This window comes from Pseudophryne corroboree, chromosome 4 (genome assembly GCF_028390025.1).
Source record: "Pseudophryne corroboree isolate aPseCor3 chromosome 4, aPseCor3.hap2, whole genome shotgun sequence".
In the NCBI taxonomy this organism is placed as follows: Eukaryota; Metazoa; Chordata; class Amphibia; order Anura; family Myobatrachidae; genus Pseudophryne; species Pseudophryne corroboree.
In genome coordinates, this window is record NC_086447.1 from 920,953,630 (window position 1) to 920,971,607 (window position 17,978).

Genomic DNA, 17,978 nt, shown 5'->3' on the forward strand with positions numbered 1-17,978 from the left:
ATACCCTGAGAAGGAAGGGGGGGGGACACATACCGTGAGAAGGAAGGGGGGGGGGGGGGACACATACCCAGAGAAGGAAGGGGGGGGGGGGACACATACCCAGAGAAGGAAGGGGGGGGGGGGACACATACCCTGAGAAGGAAGGGGGGGGGGGGGGGGGGGGGGACACATACCCTGAGAAGGAAGGGGGGGGGGACACACATACCCAGAGAAGGAAGGGGGGGGGGGGACACACATACCCAGAGAAGGAAGGGGGGGACACACATACCCAGAGAAGGAAGGGGGGGGGGGGGACACATACCCAGAGAAGGAAGGGGGGGGGGGACACATACCCAGAGAAGGAAGGGGGGGGGGGGGACACATACCCTGAGAAGGAAGGGGGGGGGACACATACCGTGAGAAGGAAGGGGGGGGGGGGGGACACATACCCTGAGAAGGAAGGGGGGGGGGCACATACCGTGAGAAGGAAGGGGGGGGGGGGGGGACGGACATACCCAGAGAAGGAAGGGGGACGGGGACACATACCCAGAGAAGGAAGGGGGGCGGGGGGCACATACCCAGAGAAGGAAGGGGGGGGGCACATACCCAGAGAAGGAAGGGGGGGGGGCACATACCCAGAGAAGGAAGGGGGGGGGGGCACATACCCAGAGAAGGAAGGGGGGGGGGGCACATACCCAGAGAAGGAAGGGGGGGGGGGCACATACCCAGAGAAGGAAGGGGGGGGGGCACATACCCAGAGAAGGAAGGGGGGGGGGGACACATACCCTGAGAAGGAAGGGGGGGGGGGGGGACACATACCCAGAGAAGGAAGGGGGGGGGGGGGGGACACATACCCAGAGAAGGAAGGGGGGGGGACACACATACCCAGAGAAGGAAGGGGGGGGGGGGGGACACATACCCAGAGGAGGAAGGGGACACATACCCAGAGGAGGAAGGGGACACATACCCAGAGAAGGAGGGGGGGGGGGGGGGGGGGGACACATACCCAGAGAAGGAAGGGGGGGGGGGGCACATACCCAGAGAAGGAAGGGGGGGGGGGGGGACACACATTCCCAGAGAAGGAAGGGGGGGGGGGGGACACATACCCAGAGAAGGAAGGGGGGGGGGGGGACACATACCCAGAGAAGGAAGGGGGGGACGACACATACCCAGAGAAGGAAGGGGGGGGGGGGGACACACATTCCCAGAGAAGGAAGGGGGGGGGGGGACACACATTCCCAGAGAAGGAAGGGGGGGGGGGGGGGGGGGAGACACATACCCAGAGAAGGAAAGGGGGGGAGACACATACCCAGAGAAGGAAGGGGGGGGAGACACATACCCAGAGAAGGAAGGGGGGGGCACATACCCAGAGAAGGGGGGGGGGGCACATACCCAGAGAAGGAAGGGGGGGGGGCACATACCCAGAGAAGGAAGGGGGGGGGGGGACACATACCCAGAGAAGGAAGGGGGGGGGGGGGGCACATACCCAGAGAAGAAGGAGGGGGGGCACATACCCAGAGAAGAAGGAGGGGGGGGCACATACCCAGAGAAGAAGGAGGGGGGGCACATACCCAGAGAAGGAGGGGGGGCACATACCCAGAGAAGAAGGAGGAGGGGGGGCACATGCCCAGAGAAGAAGAGGGGGGGCACATGCCCAGAGAAGAAGAGGGGGGGCACATACCCAGAGAAGAAGGGGGGGGGGGGCACATACCCAGAGAAGAAGGGGGGGGGGGGGCACATACCCAGAGAAGAAGGGGGGGGGGGGGCACATACCCAGAGAAGAAGGGGGGGGGGGGGGGGGCACATACCCAGAGAAGAAGGGGGGGGGGGGGCACATACCCAGAGAAGAAGGGGGGGGCACATACCCAGAGAAGAAGGGGGGGCACATACCCAGAGAAGAAGGGGGGGGCACATACCCAGAGAAGAAGGGGGGGGGCACATACCCAGAGAAGAAGGGGGGGGGCACATACCCAGAGAAGAAGGGGGGGCACATACCCAGAGAAGAAGGGGGGGCACATACCCAGAGAAGGGGGGGCACATACCCAGAGAAGAAGGGGGGGCACATACCCAGAGAAGGGGGGCTCATCTGGGGGAAGGCAAATGAAATACGGGTAACCAAAATGTTAGATCCGTCCGTCTCACAAATGCCACATTATTCATTTACCATCAAGGGCCTAATTCAGACCTGATCACAGCAGCAAATTTGTTAGCTAATGGGCAAAACCATGTGCACTGCAGGGGAGGGGGGGGGGGCATATGTAACATGTGCAGAGAGAGTAAAGGCCCCCATCCACTAGTCCGATTTGGGCAGTTTTCTTCAGATTTCGATGCATCTGACCGTCATATCTGAAGAAAAGTGTCACATTGGATGGCTCTTCAGATCCAATGCTCACTCCCGTGTCAGATATATCTGAACTACAGATCTCTGAGGCTGCCCCAACTATTTATCTGAATCTGAAGAAAACAGGTGCACATCGGATTGTTTTTTTTACTTCAGATGTATCTGATCAGATTCATCTGAAGTGTCACTTGACTGGCATCTCCCTGACCACTCCCACCCACCAAGAGGGGGAACAGCGGCAGCAGCAGCATCAGATCAATCGCATGTAGCATGTGTGCATCAGATATATCTGATGCGATCTGGCACATCATATATCGCATCAGAAATATCTGAAGTGAATGTAAGTAAAATTAAAGCCAGGGTCTGATCCAATTCCCGGGACGCTCCCGGGAGAGTTCAAGAGAAATCTGATGCTACCTGCAGTTCAGACAAGTCTGAGTAGTGGATGGCCACCTTTAGATTTGGGTGGGGTGTGTTCAAACTGAAATCTAAATTGCAGTGCAAAAATAAAGCAGCCAGTATTTACCCTGCACAGATACAAAATAACCCACCCAAATCTAACTCTCTCTGCACATGTTACATCTGCCACACCTGCAGTGCACAACTGCTAACAAATTTGCTGCTGCGAACACCGAATTACTCCCCAAATCTTTAACCATTAACTTTTGTAACATTAAATGGGTTGGGTTTGGGAGGCCGGCAGTTATCGGGAAGGGGGGGGGGGGGGGGGGGAGTTAAGTCTCAAAATACCCTCCCCCACACCTAACGCTAACCCTCCCCAGAATATATACGGCTGGGATTCTGGCATCAGTCTCCTGACCACTGGCATCCATCTATATGTGGGGGATGCCAACCGTATACCCATTAAATTCTGCTTTCATTTTCCAGATTAAGAATTGTTTTAAATCAAACTATTTTTTTTAATGTTTTATGGCAAAAATTATTTCACCGTAGGAAAATAAAAAATCCAACTCCATTGGTTTGGAGCATCTGCAATTCATCCTATACATGTCTCGTGCAATCTGCTCACGCCTAATACGTGCTGTAAGGCAATAGCCGATTGGCTGACGCCGCACGAATGGAATGAATTAAGTCGTTTTTGTTTGTTTTTTTAGGAAAAAGAAGCGAAGGGCAACACACAGCACGGGACGGAACCTGGCATGTCTAATGGAGATGGCATTTCACAGTCCAGCTGAGTCCTGCAGATGCCAGCCATGCCTCAGAATTCCCGGACACCCTGTGCCCCGATAAATACACTGTATATAGAGTAATCGCCCTTGAAATGAGATTCCCAGGTCTAAAAACCTTAGTAACATATTATACCCCTTTCAGACCGCCACCTATGAACACGGGTTATGGGCACAGGAGCGCACATAACCCGTGTTAAGGTGCGGTCTGAAAGGTGCAAGGGTTGAAATAGCGGGCCGTACTATGGACGGAATCTAGACACCGCCAACCAGCGTACGTAACAGTTATGAATTACAGCAGGAAACATTGGGGTAGATGTATTAACCTGGAGAAGGCATACGGTAAATAATAAAGTGATAAACCAGTGATAAGTGCAAGGTGATAAACGCACCAGCCAATCAGCTCCTAACTGTTAATTTACATATTGGAGCTGATTGGCTGGTGTGTTTATCACCTTGCACATATCACTGGTTTATCACTTCCTTATGCCTTCTCCAGGATAATACATCTGCCCCATAGTAATCTATCACAACCAGGTATTTCATATTACACTTTACTGCAATGACCACCGCAAAATACTGGCGGGCGGCTTACTTGCGTCACATTTGCAGTAAGATGCGGATTACCTCCCCGGTCAGGCGCTAGTCAAGACCGGAGGGATTGACAAGTCCTTACCAGCGGCAGGTTCTTGCCTGGAACACTCGGGAAGTCGTGGTGCTCATTGTGGTAGCCGACGTTAAAGGTTAGGTAGTTTAAAGGCCCGTAGTAGGAGTAAGTCTCGTGTCCCTTTAGGAACATGTAATGCTCAGCAATAAAGTGTCCTGAAATCGGATGAAGCCCAAGGCCGAGGATGGACCCCACCAGCATATAGACCATGGTTTTCACCCCAAAGAGGTAGCAAATCACAGCGTCAAAGGAAAACTGCACGACCAGGTTAATGATCTCCAGGCGGGAGATGGGCTTAGGGTTGATGCAGATCGGTCGGATGGTGTAGAAGAGTGGCTGGAGCACGATCCACACCAGCTTCCTCAGAGGAGTGCAGAAGAACCAGCCCTCGAAATCGGTGGGAATGTCTACATCAATGCCATCTCCGCCGAGGTAGCGGTGGTGGTCCATGTGGTACCTTTTGAAGGAGATGGAGTAAGGCAGGCCGATGGGCAAGTTGGCGAACATCCCGAAACAGCGGTTCCACATGGCTTTGTTGTTTCCGAAGGCACAGTTGTGGGAGATCTCGTGGATGGCCAGGGTCATGGAGTGGCTGATGCAGCTGCCGAACACGTATGTCCAGAACATCAGCCACTTCCACTCCAGGTCCCGCACCAGGTAAAAGGCGACCAGCTGAGTCAGGACCATCGTTGAAATGATCCATATTAAGTTATAATCCGGTTTCATCAGCCTCTTTATCTCAGGATACTTGGCTACAGGGAAAAAGGGAAAAAAGAAAAGAAGTTAGAGAAGTTCCGGCCATCGGTTGGTTTCAGGTCCAGACAAGTAGGTGGCTCCTACACATCAGGCCACCACCAGCCAATTCTATAGTTATACACCACGTATGTGCTTGTAATAAACCAATGTTCCCATCAGCATCACCTTGTCCGACCACACTAAGGGGGACATGCATCAAATCTCTGCACAACAATCAGATTCTAATCATTCATCTAGCTGCAATACAGACTGCGCACACATCCACCAGTTATATTACTGCCGACATTCCAAGTTCTCCTAGGCACCTATTTGGGGTACGAGGGAAAGCTTACGATGCTGCGTGACGGAACAACACATGATGTGTTGAACCTGACCCTATAAAATGATGCCTAGAATTACATTTGTTGCTACGGGAAACTTGTCCTCCCCAGAAAGTTTGCAAGTCTTCCTCCAAGTGCCTGACTGCAGTAACTAAGGGGTAGATGTATTAACCTGGAGAAGGCATAAGGAAGTGATAAACCAGTGATATGTACAAGGTGATAAAGGCAGCAGCCAATCAGATCCTAACTGTTAATTTACATATTGGAGCCGATTGGCTGCTGCCTTTATCACCTTGCACATATCACTGGTTTATCACTTCCTTATGCCTTCTCCAGGTTAATACATCTGCCCCTAAATCCCATAGGCCCTACCTATGCCACCGGTGCACCAGACCAGGACACGTAACACGGGGGGACCAATATGGAGGTATATGTAGCAGCCGGGAGGGCGGGGTAGCAGTATCATAGCATTACATGTATTAATCCTGCCTGTAGCCATCTGTACCCTAGGTCCTGTAGAAGCGCTGCTGGTGTACTATGCATGGTACAGTAGGAGCAGAGGAAGCTCAGATCTTACACCGGCACAGAAGAGCATTCATCTCCGGAGACAAGTGGAAACATGTACACCCACACAGCATTCCCAGGGGGAACCCTTCCTGTAACTGCACATCCTGTCTGCCCCATACAGATATCAGTGTGGAGGGGAGCTCTCTCCTTATTACCTGCAGCTAGTAGGAGTATGAAAGGCTGTGGAACACTCCTGAGAATGATATATGAACTTTTATCCCATCTCCTTCAAATCCAAACAGATTCAAAGGGCGGTATTCAAATGATATACCACGCCCAGTGTCCTTTCTAAAGTGATCCCCGTTATCGTACATAATGCGCCCATAGTAATCAGGTTTAGCTGCATAAAGGGTTGGGCACCCTCGTTACCCAAGAGGTAGAGAGCTGAAATTATTACACCATGCCCATCAGCAGAAACAGAATGGGTATGAAAGGGGGTGAAAAGAATTGAATAGGGCATAGGCATTATCTGAATTGAATAGAGCATTAACATTCAAATGATGAAGACTCACTCACCTAATAATGCTGAACATAGATAGTTACTCGGCCCCAACTAAAGCGTTCATTTTCAATCCAATAACTGCATTGCTTTATCCCTAATATGCTCCTTGTAGTCTATAGGGGGTATTCAACTAGTGCCCATTTTGCCCGTTTTTAGGTCGACTTTACATTCAACCTATTCAATGCCCGTGCCCTTTTTTCAACTAGTCGAAAAAGCCGCATGGGCAAAAACTATGTGGATCGTCGAATTTGCCGCCGATTCACGTGTTTTGTCAACCTGCAGGCGTTTGTCAGTTTTTGTGTCTGTTCTCACCTATGATGATTCTCCCCCCCCCCCCCCCCAAAAAAAAAAAACCCACCAAAAGGCATGGGTGAAAACGGATTCAAATACAGGTGAAAACGCCCGCTATTGAATACACACAGGTTGAATCAGTGCCGAGTTTCCAACTGTCTGAAAATTTGGCACTAATTGAATATCCCCGTGTCTTTCAGTCATGTATTTATATCAGACAGACTGGATCTTTTTATCCATCCGGGATATGGCAGAAAAGGACGGTAAGGCGAGGCTGCTGTGACACGTGCAGTGTGGATGTCAGAGACTTCCCTTTCATCACACATTTTTTTGGAATTAGTATACAGTAAGGTCAGTATCTTTCCTCCACATCATTCTTCCTGTTTCTTAAGTTCTCCTATCTGGACGGACAGATAAAACCTATAAACTGGTCTGTGTCACCAAGCCATACAGCATAGCGTACCACAAGAGTGTTACAATTGTAGTGACGCAGTACTAGCGCATTATAGACCTGTGTGTGATCACAGATAATATAGCTACTACGGTTATATATTATACATAGAACTGTGCACTAAGGAAAAGGACGATGTACAGTATTACAACTTTATCCAGGAGCCGCCCAATAAGGTGCGTTGTAACATTTTCCAAACTTATCTGGTAGCTGTGGGAAAAATGCTGGAATGTGACCAGCCCAAAAACTGGCCAAAAATATCCAGTACAGCACAGGAACGCTCCATTGTAACCGCTTTCTGCCCAAACTAAAGCACACACCCGTTCTTAGAGTGGAAGACCTATCCTAAATAGCAAACATGATTTGCCATCTTCCGGTTTTTGACAATGGACATATTTAGGAACCCTTACAAAGTTAGGGACTTACCTGATGAGGTGACCTGGACGTTGGAGGGTAACCCCATAACTTTGGCCAAATTTATGCCATCATACTCTTGATTTAATTGTAACATTTCAATGTTGAATAGTAATGTTTGCATAGTGCACCTGCATCTTTTTTTTTTCTTCTATGTGTAGTACTATACTTCTCAGCAAGGTAGCACTTCTCATTACAAGCAGCTAGGGTGTGCAGTCTAGAGCCCCTCCCGTTATATATAGCAGAACCCCACCTAACGTTCAGCCAGATCATTACATTATTACCAGCTATTTATATAGCGCACACATTCCGCAGCGCTTTACAGAGAATATTTGGCCATCCACATCAGTCCCTGCTCCAGTGGAGCTTACACTCTATATTCCTACCACATGTACACACACACACACATTCACACTAGGGTTATTATTGTTGGGATCCAGTTAACCTACCAGTACAATTTTTGGATTGTGGGAGGAAACCGGAGTACCCGGAGGAAACCCACGCAAGTACGGGGAGAATATACAAACTCCACACAGTTAGGGCCATGTTGGGAATGGAACCCATGACCTCTGCGCTGTGAGGCAGTAATGCTAACCATTACACCATCCGAACTGCCCCTTTATGAATGGGATACGGTCATTAGGTCGACCACTAGTGGTCGACATGCATTAGATTGACAAGGTCATTAGGTCGACATGTACTAGGTCGACAGATCAAAAAGGTCAACATGAGAGTTTCACATAAAAATAAAAATTGGTCTTTTCCATACTTTACAATCCACGTGGACTACGTTTGGGAATAGTAACCTTACCCGAAGCATGGCGAGTGAAGCGAGCCATGTGAGGGGACACGGTGCGCTAATTGGGGTTCCCCGTCACTTTACAAAGAAAACGACACCAAAAAAAGGTTTTAAAAAAACCTCATGTCGACCTAGTGACCCTGTAGACCTCTACAGTGGTTGACCCATACGCTCATGAGTAGGAGCACATTTCACACTGCCCGGTCGGCCTGGCTTTGCTATTATGAGCTGCTGATCTGATTCTATAACATGACTGGGAGACAGTAACCTCATTGTTTGCTGGAGTCTCTGATCAGCGTAACTGTTGGGCCGATCCTCCCACTACCGCTTCCCCTATACTAACACCCCGGCCTCTCCTCCCCCATCTCCCTTTCCCGGGGTCTTCCATACAGCCAGTGTCAGACTGGGAATGCAGTGGTAGGGGCCCATGCTTAGGAGTGTGGACAGCCACCATAGAGATTTGGCCATCCATGTGAGAGTGCATGGGATAGATTATAATAGGATTTTAATACCTACCGGTAAATCCTTTTCTCTTAGTCCGTAGAGGATGCTGGGGACTCCAAAAGGACCATGGGGTATAGACGGGATCTGCAGGAGACATGGGCACTTTAAGACTTTAAATGGGTGTGAACTGGCTCCTCCCTCTATGCCCCTCCTCCAGACCTCAGTTATAGGAACTGTGCCCAGGAAGACGGACATTTCGAGGAAAAAGATTTGTTGTTAACCAAGAGTGAGACACATACCAGCTCACACCACAACACACCGTACAACATGGCATTTAACTAAACAAGTTAACGGCATGAACCAAAAAATCAGCAACAGGCTGATTGAAACCAAAACACAACCCTTGTGTAACAAAAGCAATAACTAGGAATAAGTACTGCAGATATAGTCCGCACTGGGACGGGCGCCCAGCATCCTCTACGGACTGAGAGAAAAGGATTTACCGGTAGGTATTAAAATCCTATTTTCTCCTTCGTCCTAGAGGATGCTGGATACTCCAAAAGGACCATGGGGACTATACCAAAGCTCCAGACCAAGCGGGAGAGTGCGGATGACTCTGCAGCACCGATTGAGCAAACACGAGGTCCTCCTCAGCCAGGGTAACAAACTTGCAGAATTTTGCAAAAGTGTTTGAACCCGACCAAGTAGCTGCTCGGCAAAGTTGTAGCGCCGAGACTCCCCGGGCAGCCGGCCAAGATGAGCCCACTTTCCTGGTAGAATTGGCCTTCACTGATTTCGGTAATGGCAATCCAGCCGTAGAATGAGCATGTCGAATCACACTACAGATCCAGCGTGCAATAGTCTGCTTAGAAGCAGGAGCCCCAATCTTGTTGGGATCATACAGGACAAACAGAGCCTCTGTTTTCCTAATACGAGCCGTTCTGGCAACATAAGTTTTCAAAGCTCTGACCACATCGAGAGATTTTGAATCCGCTAAGGCTTCAGTAGCCACAGGCACCACTATAGGTTGGTTCATGTGAAAAGACGAAACCACCTTTGGTAAAAAATTGTTGACGAGTTCTCAACTCTGCTCTATCCTCGTGGAAAATCAGATAGGGGCTTTTGTGGGACAAAGCCGCCAATTCCAACACCTGCCTAGCAGACGCCAAGGCCAATAGCATGACCACTTTCCAAGTGAGAAATTTCAACTCAACCGTTTGTAAAGGTTCAAACCAATTTGACGTAAGGAACTGTAACACCACGTTAAGGTCCCATGGTGCCACTGGGGGCACAAAGGGAGGTTGGATGTGCAGCACACCCTTCACAAAAGTCTGGACTTCTGGAAGTGAGGCCAATTCCTTGTGAAAGAAAATTGATAAGGCCGAAACCTGCACTTTAATGGAGCCTAACTTCAGGCCCGCATCCACACCTGCTTGTAAGAAAAGGAGAAACCGACCCAGCTGAAATTCTTCCGTAGGAGCCTACTTGGATTCACACCAAGACACATTTTCTCCAAATACGGTGGTAATGCTTCGCTGTTACCTCCTTCCTAGCTTTCAGCAGAGTGGGGATGACTTCACCGGGAATACCCTTTCGTGCTAGGATTTCGTGTTCAACCGCCACGCCATCAAACGTCAACCGCGGTAAGTCTTGAAACACGCACGGCCCTTGCTGTAACAGATCCTCTCTTAGAGGAAGAGGTCAGGGATCTTCTATGAGTAGTTCCTGAAGATCCGGATACCAGGCCCTCCGTGGCTAATCTGGAACAACGAGTATCACCTGAACCTTTATTCTTCTTATGATCCGTATCACCTTTGGGATGAGTGGAAGTGGAGGGAACACATAGACCGACTGATACACCCATGGTGTCACAAGGGTGTCCACTGCTACTGCTTGAGGGTCCCTCGACCTGGAACAGTATGTCTGAAGTTTCTTGTTGAGGCGAGACGCCATCATGTCTATTTGAGGAATTCCCCAGCGACTTGTCACTTCTGCAAAGACCTCTTGATGAAGACCCCACTCTCCCGGATGGAGATAGTGTCTGCTGAGGAAGTCTGCTTCCCAGTTGTCCACGCCTGGAATGAAGACTGCCACCAGAGTGCTTGCCTGTTTTTCTGCCCAGCGAAGAACTTTTGTGGCCTCCGCCATTGCCGCTCTGCTCCTTGTTCCGCCCTGGCGGTTTATGTGCGCCACTGCTGTTATGTTGTCCGACTGAATCAGGACGGCAGGCCGCAAAGAAGATGTTCTGCTTGCAGAAGGCCGTTGTAGATGGCCCTTAGTTCCAGAATGTTTATGTGCAGACAAGCCTCTTGGCTTGACCATTTCCCCTGGAATTTTTTTCCCCTGTGTGACTGCTCCCCAACCTTGGAGACTTGCATCCGTGGTTACTAGGACCCAATCTTGGATCCCGAACCTGCGTCCCTCTAGAAGGTGAGAACTTTGGAGCCACCACAGGAGAGAAATCCTGGCCTTGGGAGACAGGCTTATCTTCCGGTGCATGTGAAGGTGAGACCCGGACCACTTGTCCAACAGGTCCCACTGAAAAACTCTGGAAAATTTAGGAGCCAACCATGTTGCTGCAGAACTGTCAGGGAGAGCGCAACGTTTTTTAGTAACTGCTCCTTCGATCTCGCCTTTATGAGGAGATCGTCCAAGTACGGGATAATTGTGACACCCTGCTTGCGCAGGAGCACCATAATTTCCGCCATTACTTTGGTGAAAATCCTCGGGGCCGTGGAAAGACCAAACAGCAACGTCTGAAATTGGTAATGAGAATCCGCCTGATGTGGAGGATATATGGGGACATGTAGGTAAGCATCCTTTATGTCGACTGACACCATAAAATCCCCCCCTTCCAGACTGGAAATCACTGCTCGGAGAGATTCCATCTTGAATTTGAATCTTTTCAAATATAGATTGAGGGATTTTAAATTCAGAATCGGTCTGACCGAGCCATCCGGCTTCGGGACCACGAACAGACTTGAATAAAACCCTTCTCCCCGATGTGACGGGGGTACTGTGACAATGACTTGCTGTTGACACAGTTTTTGTATTGCAGCGCACAACACTTCCCTTTCCGGAAGAGAAGCTGGCAAGGTTGATTTGAAAAATCGGTGGAGAGGCACGTCTTGAAACTCCAGTTTGTATCCTTGGGCCACAATTTCCAGTACCCAAGGATCCAGGCCTGAGTGAGTCCAGACCCGACTGAAGAGTTTACGCGCCCCCACCGGTGCAGACTACCACAGCGGAGTCCCAGCATCATGCGGCGGACTTTGCAGAAGCCGGGGAGGACTTCTGCTCCTGGGGGCTTGCCACAGCTGGTGATTTTTTTCCCCTTCCCTTACCTCTAGCAGCAAGGAAGGAGAACCCTCGTCCTTTCTTGAATTTACTAGACCGAAAGGACTGCATCTGATACTGAGGCGTTTTCTTTTGCTGTGGAGGGACAAAAAGGTAGAAAAGACGACTTACCCGCGGTAGCTGTAGACACCAGGTCCGCGAGGCCCTCACCAAACAAAACACCACCTTTATACAGCAGTGCCTCCATAGCCCTCTTAGTCAGCATCACCATTCCATTGATGAGTCCATAATGCTCTCCTAGCCGAGATTGCCATGGCATTGGCCCTTGATTCCAAGACTCCAATAACTCTCGCAGCCTCCCTTAGATAGACTGCAGCGTCCCTGATATGACCCAGGGTCAAAAGAACGCTATCCCTATTCAGGGTGTCAAAGTCAGATGATAAGTTATCTGCCCACTTCTCAATTGCACTACTCACCCATGCCGATGCTACTGCAGGTCTGAGCAGTGTACCCGTAGTGACATAAATAGATTTCAAACTAGTTTCCTGCTTACGATCCGCAGGATCTTTGAGGGCCGCCGTGTCAGGGGACGAAAGCGCCACCTTTTTGGACAGCCATGCTAGAGCCTTGTCCACATAGGGGGTAGACTCCCACCTTTTCCTATCCTCAGAGCGAAACTGGTATGCCATAATAAATCTCTTGGGAATCAGCAACTTTTTGTCAGGAACTTACCAAGCCTTTTCAAAAAGAGTGTTCAGTTCATGAGAGGGAGGAAACAATACCGGAGCTTCTTTCCCTTAAACATACAGACCCTTGTCTCAGGAACAGCAGGGCCTTCCGAGATATGCAACACTTCTTTTATTGCCACAATCATGTACTGAATGCTCTTAGCCAGTTTAGGATTCAACCTGGCATCACCATAGTCGACACTGGAATCCAAATCTGTGTCGGTATCAGTGTCTGCTAATTGGGTAAACGGCCGTTTCTGTGACCCTGAGGGAGCCTGCGTTTGGGATAACGTATATTCCATGGATTGTCTCCATGTTTGGTTGTGAGCCTCAGATTTATCCAATCTCTTATTTAATGAATCCACATTTGCATTCAAGGCACTCAACATATTTACCCAATCAGCAGTCGGCGGTGCCGACAGATCCACTCCCTCACACTGTTCTGTCTCTACTCAAACCTCCTCCTGGGAAAAGCCTTCAGCCTCAGACATGTCGACACACTCGTACCGACACCACTATCACACCGGGCTATAGGGGACAGACCCACAAGGCGGCCTATTAGAGAAACACAGAGGGAGCTTGCCAGCTCACACCCAGCGCCTATCCCAGTCTGAAAGTGTATATAATAAATATATATGTCCTGACGACGGAGATTAAAGGTCTCCGAAACGTAGACCAGATTTAATCATCTCTGAATTCCTGAGTGCCGTTTTTTCCTCTATGCTGATTATATATATATATATATATATATATATATATATATAATAAGAATTTACTTACCGATAATTCTATTTCTCGGAGTCCGTAGTGGATGCTGGGGTTCCTGAAAGGACCATGGGGAATAGCGGCTCCGCAGGAGACAGGGCACAAAAAGTAAAGCTTTCCGATCAGGTGGTGTGCACTGGCTCCTCCCCCTATGACCCTCCTCCAGACTCCAGTTAGGTACTGTGCCCGGACGAGCGTACACAATAAGGGAGGAATTTTGAATCCCGGGTAAGACTCATACCAGCCACACCAATCACACTGTACAACCTGTGATCTGAACCCAGTTAACAGTATGATAACAGCGGAGCCTCTGAAAAGATGGCTCACAACAACAATAACCCGATTTAGTTAGCAATAACTATGTACAAGTATTGCAGATAATCCGCACTTGGGATGGGCGCCCAGCATCCACTACGGACTCCGAGAAATAGAATTATCGGTAAGTAAATTCTTATTTTCTCTATCGTCCTTGTGGATGCTGGGGTTCCTGAAAGGACCATGGGGATTATACCAAAGCTCCCAAACGGGCGGGAGAGTGCGGATGACTCTGCAGCACCGAATGAGAGAACTCCAGGTCCTCTTTTGCCAGGGTATCAAATTTGTAGAATTTTACAAACGTGTTCTCCCCCGACCACGTAGCTGCTCGGCAAAGTTGTAATGCCGAGACCCCTCGGGCAGCCGCCCAAGATGAGCCCACCTTCCTTGTGGAATGGGCCTTAACAGATTTAGACTGTGGCAGGCCTGTCACAGAATGTGCAAGTTGAATTGTGCTACCAATCCCACGAGCAATCGACTGCTTAGAAGCAGAAGCACCCAGCATTGTTGGGTGCATACAGGATAAACAGCAAGTCAGATTTCCTGACTCCAGCCAACCTGGAAACTATATTTTCAGGGCCCTGATAACATCCAGCAACTTGGAGTCCTCCAAGTCCCTAGTAGCCGCAGGTACCACAATAAGCTGGTTCAGGTGAAACGCTGACACCACCTTAAGGAGAAACTGGGGACGAGTCCGCAGCTTTGCTCTGTCCGAATGGACAATCAGATATGGCTTTGTGAGATAAAGCCGCCAATTCTGACACTCGCCTGGCCGAGGCCAGGACCAACAGCATGGTCATTTTCCATGTGAGATATATCAAATCCACAGATTTGAGTTGTTTAAACCAATGTGATTTTTTAGGAATCCCAAAACTACGTTGAGATCGCCCAGTGCCACTGGAGACCTCAAAGGGGCTGTATATGCAGTACTCCCTTAACAACTTCTGGACTTCAGGAACTGAAGCCAATTTCTTTCTGGAAGAAAATCAACAGGCCGAAATTTGAACCTTAATGGACCCAATTTGAGACCCATAGACACTCCTGTTTGCAGGAAATGTAGAAATTAACCTAGTTGAAATTCTTCCGTGGAGCCTTCCTGGACTCACACCCTGGCACATATTTTCACCTAAGTGGTGATAATGTTGTGCGGTCACCTCCTTCCTGGCTCTGACCAGGGTAGGGATGACCTCTTCCGGAATGCCTCTTTCCCTTAGGATCCGGCGTTCACCCGCCTTGGCGTCAACGCAGCTGCGGTAAGTCCCGGAACAGACACGGTTCTTGCCGAATCAAGACCCTTCTTAGTATCTCTTGAAGTTCCGGGAACCAAGTCCTTCTTGGCCAAACCGGAGCCACGAGTATAGTTCTTACTCCTCTCCTTCCTATCATTTTCAATACATTGGGTATGAAAAGCAGAGGATGGAACACATACACCGACTGGTACACCGACGGTGTTACCAGAGCGTCCCAGCTATTGCCTGAGTGTCTCTTGACCTGGCGCTTCAGGTGGGACGCCATCATAACCACCTTTGGTCTTACCCAACGGTTTACAATCATGTGGAAACTTCCAGATTAAGTTTCCACTTTTCCGGGTGGAATTCATTTATGCTGAGGAAATCTTCCCAGTTGCCCACTCCCGGAATGAACACTGCTGACAGTGTTATCACATGATTTTCCGCCCAGCGAAGAATCCTTGCTGTCATTGCCCTCCTGCTTCTTGTGTCGCCCCGTCTGATAACGTGGGCGACCGCCATGATGATGTCCTACTGGATCAGCACCGGTTGACTTTGAAGCAGGAGTCTTCCTAGGCTCAGAGCATTGTAAATTGCCCTTAGCTCCAGTATATTCATGTGGAGAGAAGTCTCCAGACTTGACCACACTTCCTTGGAAATTTTTTCCCTGTGTGACTACTCCCCAGCCTCTCAGGCTGGTATCCGTGGTCCCCAGAACACAGTCCTGAATGCTGAGTGTGCTGCCCTCTAAAAGATGAGCACTCTGCAGCCCCCACAGAAGAGACACCCTTGTCCTTGGAGACAGGATTATCCGCTGATGCATCTGAAAATGCGATCCGGACCATTCGTCCAGCAAATCCCCTGAGATCTGCCGAATGGAATCGCTTCGTAAGAAGCCACCATTTTTCCCAGGACTCCTGTGCATTGATGCACTGATACTTGGCCTGGTTTTAGGAGGTTTCTGACTAGGTCGAATAACTCCTTGGCTTTTTCCTCCCGGAGGAACACCTTTTTCTGGACTATGCCCAGAATCATTCCTAGGAACAGCGGACGTATCGTCGGAAAACAGCTGCGATTCTTGGAATATTTAGAATCCAGTCGTGCTGTCGTAGAACTACTTTAGATAGTGCTCTTCCGACCTCCAACTGTTCTCTGGAACTTGCCCTTTTCAGGATATCGTCCAAGTAAGGGATAATTTAGATGCCTTTTTTCTTTGAAGAAACATCTTTTCGGCCATTACCTTGGTAAAAGGCCCGGGGTGCCGTGGATAATTCAAACGGCATCGTCTGAAACTGATATTGACAGTTCTGTACCACGAACCAGAGGTACCCTTGTTGAGAAGGGCAAATTTGGACATGGAGGTAATCCTTGATGTCCAGGGACACCATATAGTCCCCTTTTTTCCGGTTCGCTATCACTGCTCTGAGTGACTCCATCTCGATTTGAACCTTTTATGTAAGTGTTCAAAGATTTCAGTTTAGACTATGTCTCACCAAGCCGTCTGGCGTCAGTACCACAATATAGTGTGGAAAAATAATACCCTTTTCCTTGTTGTAGGAGGGGTACTTTGATTATCACCTGCTGGATATACAGCTTGTGAATTGTTTCCAATGCTGCCTCCCTGTCGGAGGGAGCCGTTGGTAAAGCAGACTTCAGAAACCTGCGAGGAGAAGATGTCTCGACTCTCCAATCTGTACCCCTGGGATAATACTTGTACTATCTAGGGGTCAACCTGCGAGTGATCCCACTGCGCGCTGAGACTCTTGAGACTACCCCCCCACCTTGAGTCCGCTTGCATGGCCCCAGCGTCATGCTGAGGACTTGGCAGACGCGGTGGAGGGCTTCTTTTCCTGGGAAGGGGCTGCCTGCTGCAGTCTACTTCCCTTACCTCTATGTCTGGGCAGATATGACTGGCCTTTTGCCTGCATGCCCTCATGGGAAAGGAAGGATTGAGGCTGAAAAGACGGTGTCTTTTTCAGCTGAGATGTAACTTGGGGTAAAAAGGTTGGATTTCCCAGCTGTTGCCGTGGTCCCCAGGTCCGATGGACCGACCCCAACTAACTCCTTCCCTTTATACGGCAATACTTCCATGTGCCGTATGGGATCTGTATCACCTGACCACTGTCGTGTCCATGACATCTTCTGGGTGATATGGACAACGTACTTATCTTGATGCCAGAGAGCAAATATCCCTCTGTGCATCTCACGTACATATATATAGAATGCATCCTATTAAATGCTCTATATGAATAAAATATTTTCAGTCAGGGAATCCGACCAAGCCAACCCAGCACTGCATCTCCAGGCTGATGGCGATCGCTGGTCGCAGTATAACCACCGTATGTGTGTATATACTTTTTAGGATATCTTTCCAGCTTCCTATCAGCTGGCTCCTTGAGGGCGGCCGTATCTGGAGACGGTAACGCCACTTGATAAGCGTGTGAGCGCCTTATCACCCTAAGGGGTGTTTCCCAACGCGCCCTAATTTCTGGCGGGAAAGGGTATAACGCCAATATTTGCTATCGGGGTAACCCCACGCATCATCACACACTTCATTTTATTTTATCTGATTCAGGAAAAACTACAGGTAGTTTTTTCACTCCCACATAATACCCTTTTTTGTGGTACTTGTAGTATCAGAAATATGCAACACCTCCTTCATTGCCCTTAACGTGTGGCCCTAATGAGAAATACGTTTGTTTATTCACCGTCGACACTGGATTCAGTGTCCGTGTCTGTGTCTGTGTCGACCGACTGAGGTAAATGGGCGTTTTTAACGCCCCTGACGGTGTTTCTGAGACGCCTGGACCGGTACTAATAGTTTGTCGGCCGTCTCACGTCGTCAACCGACCTTGCAGCGTGTTGACATTCTCACGTAATTCCCTAAATAAGCCATCCATTCCGGTGTCGACTCCCTAGAGAGTGA

At 49.4% G+C, this 17,978-nt stretch overlaps 1 protein-coding gene across 1 annotated transcript in view; it reads right to left on the reverse strand.

The window, feature by feature from the left end:
• The window catches only part of DEGS1 (delta 4-desaturase, sphingolipid 1), a 37,685-nt gene that overhangs the window by 5,975 nt on the left and 13,732 nt on the right, over nucleotides 1-17,978 (reverse strand). The window contains 1 exon segment of the mRNA XM_063919008.1: nucleotides 4,184-4,926. Within this exon segment, the coding sequence (XP_063775078.1) occupies nucleotides 4,184-4,926 (743 nt within the window).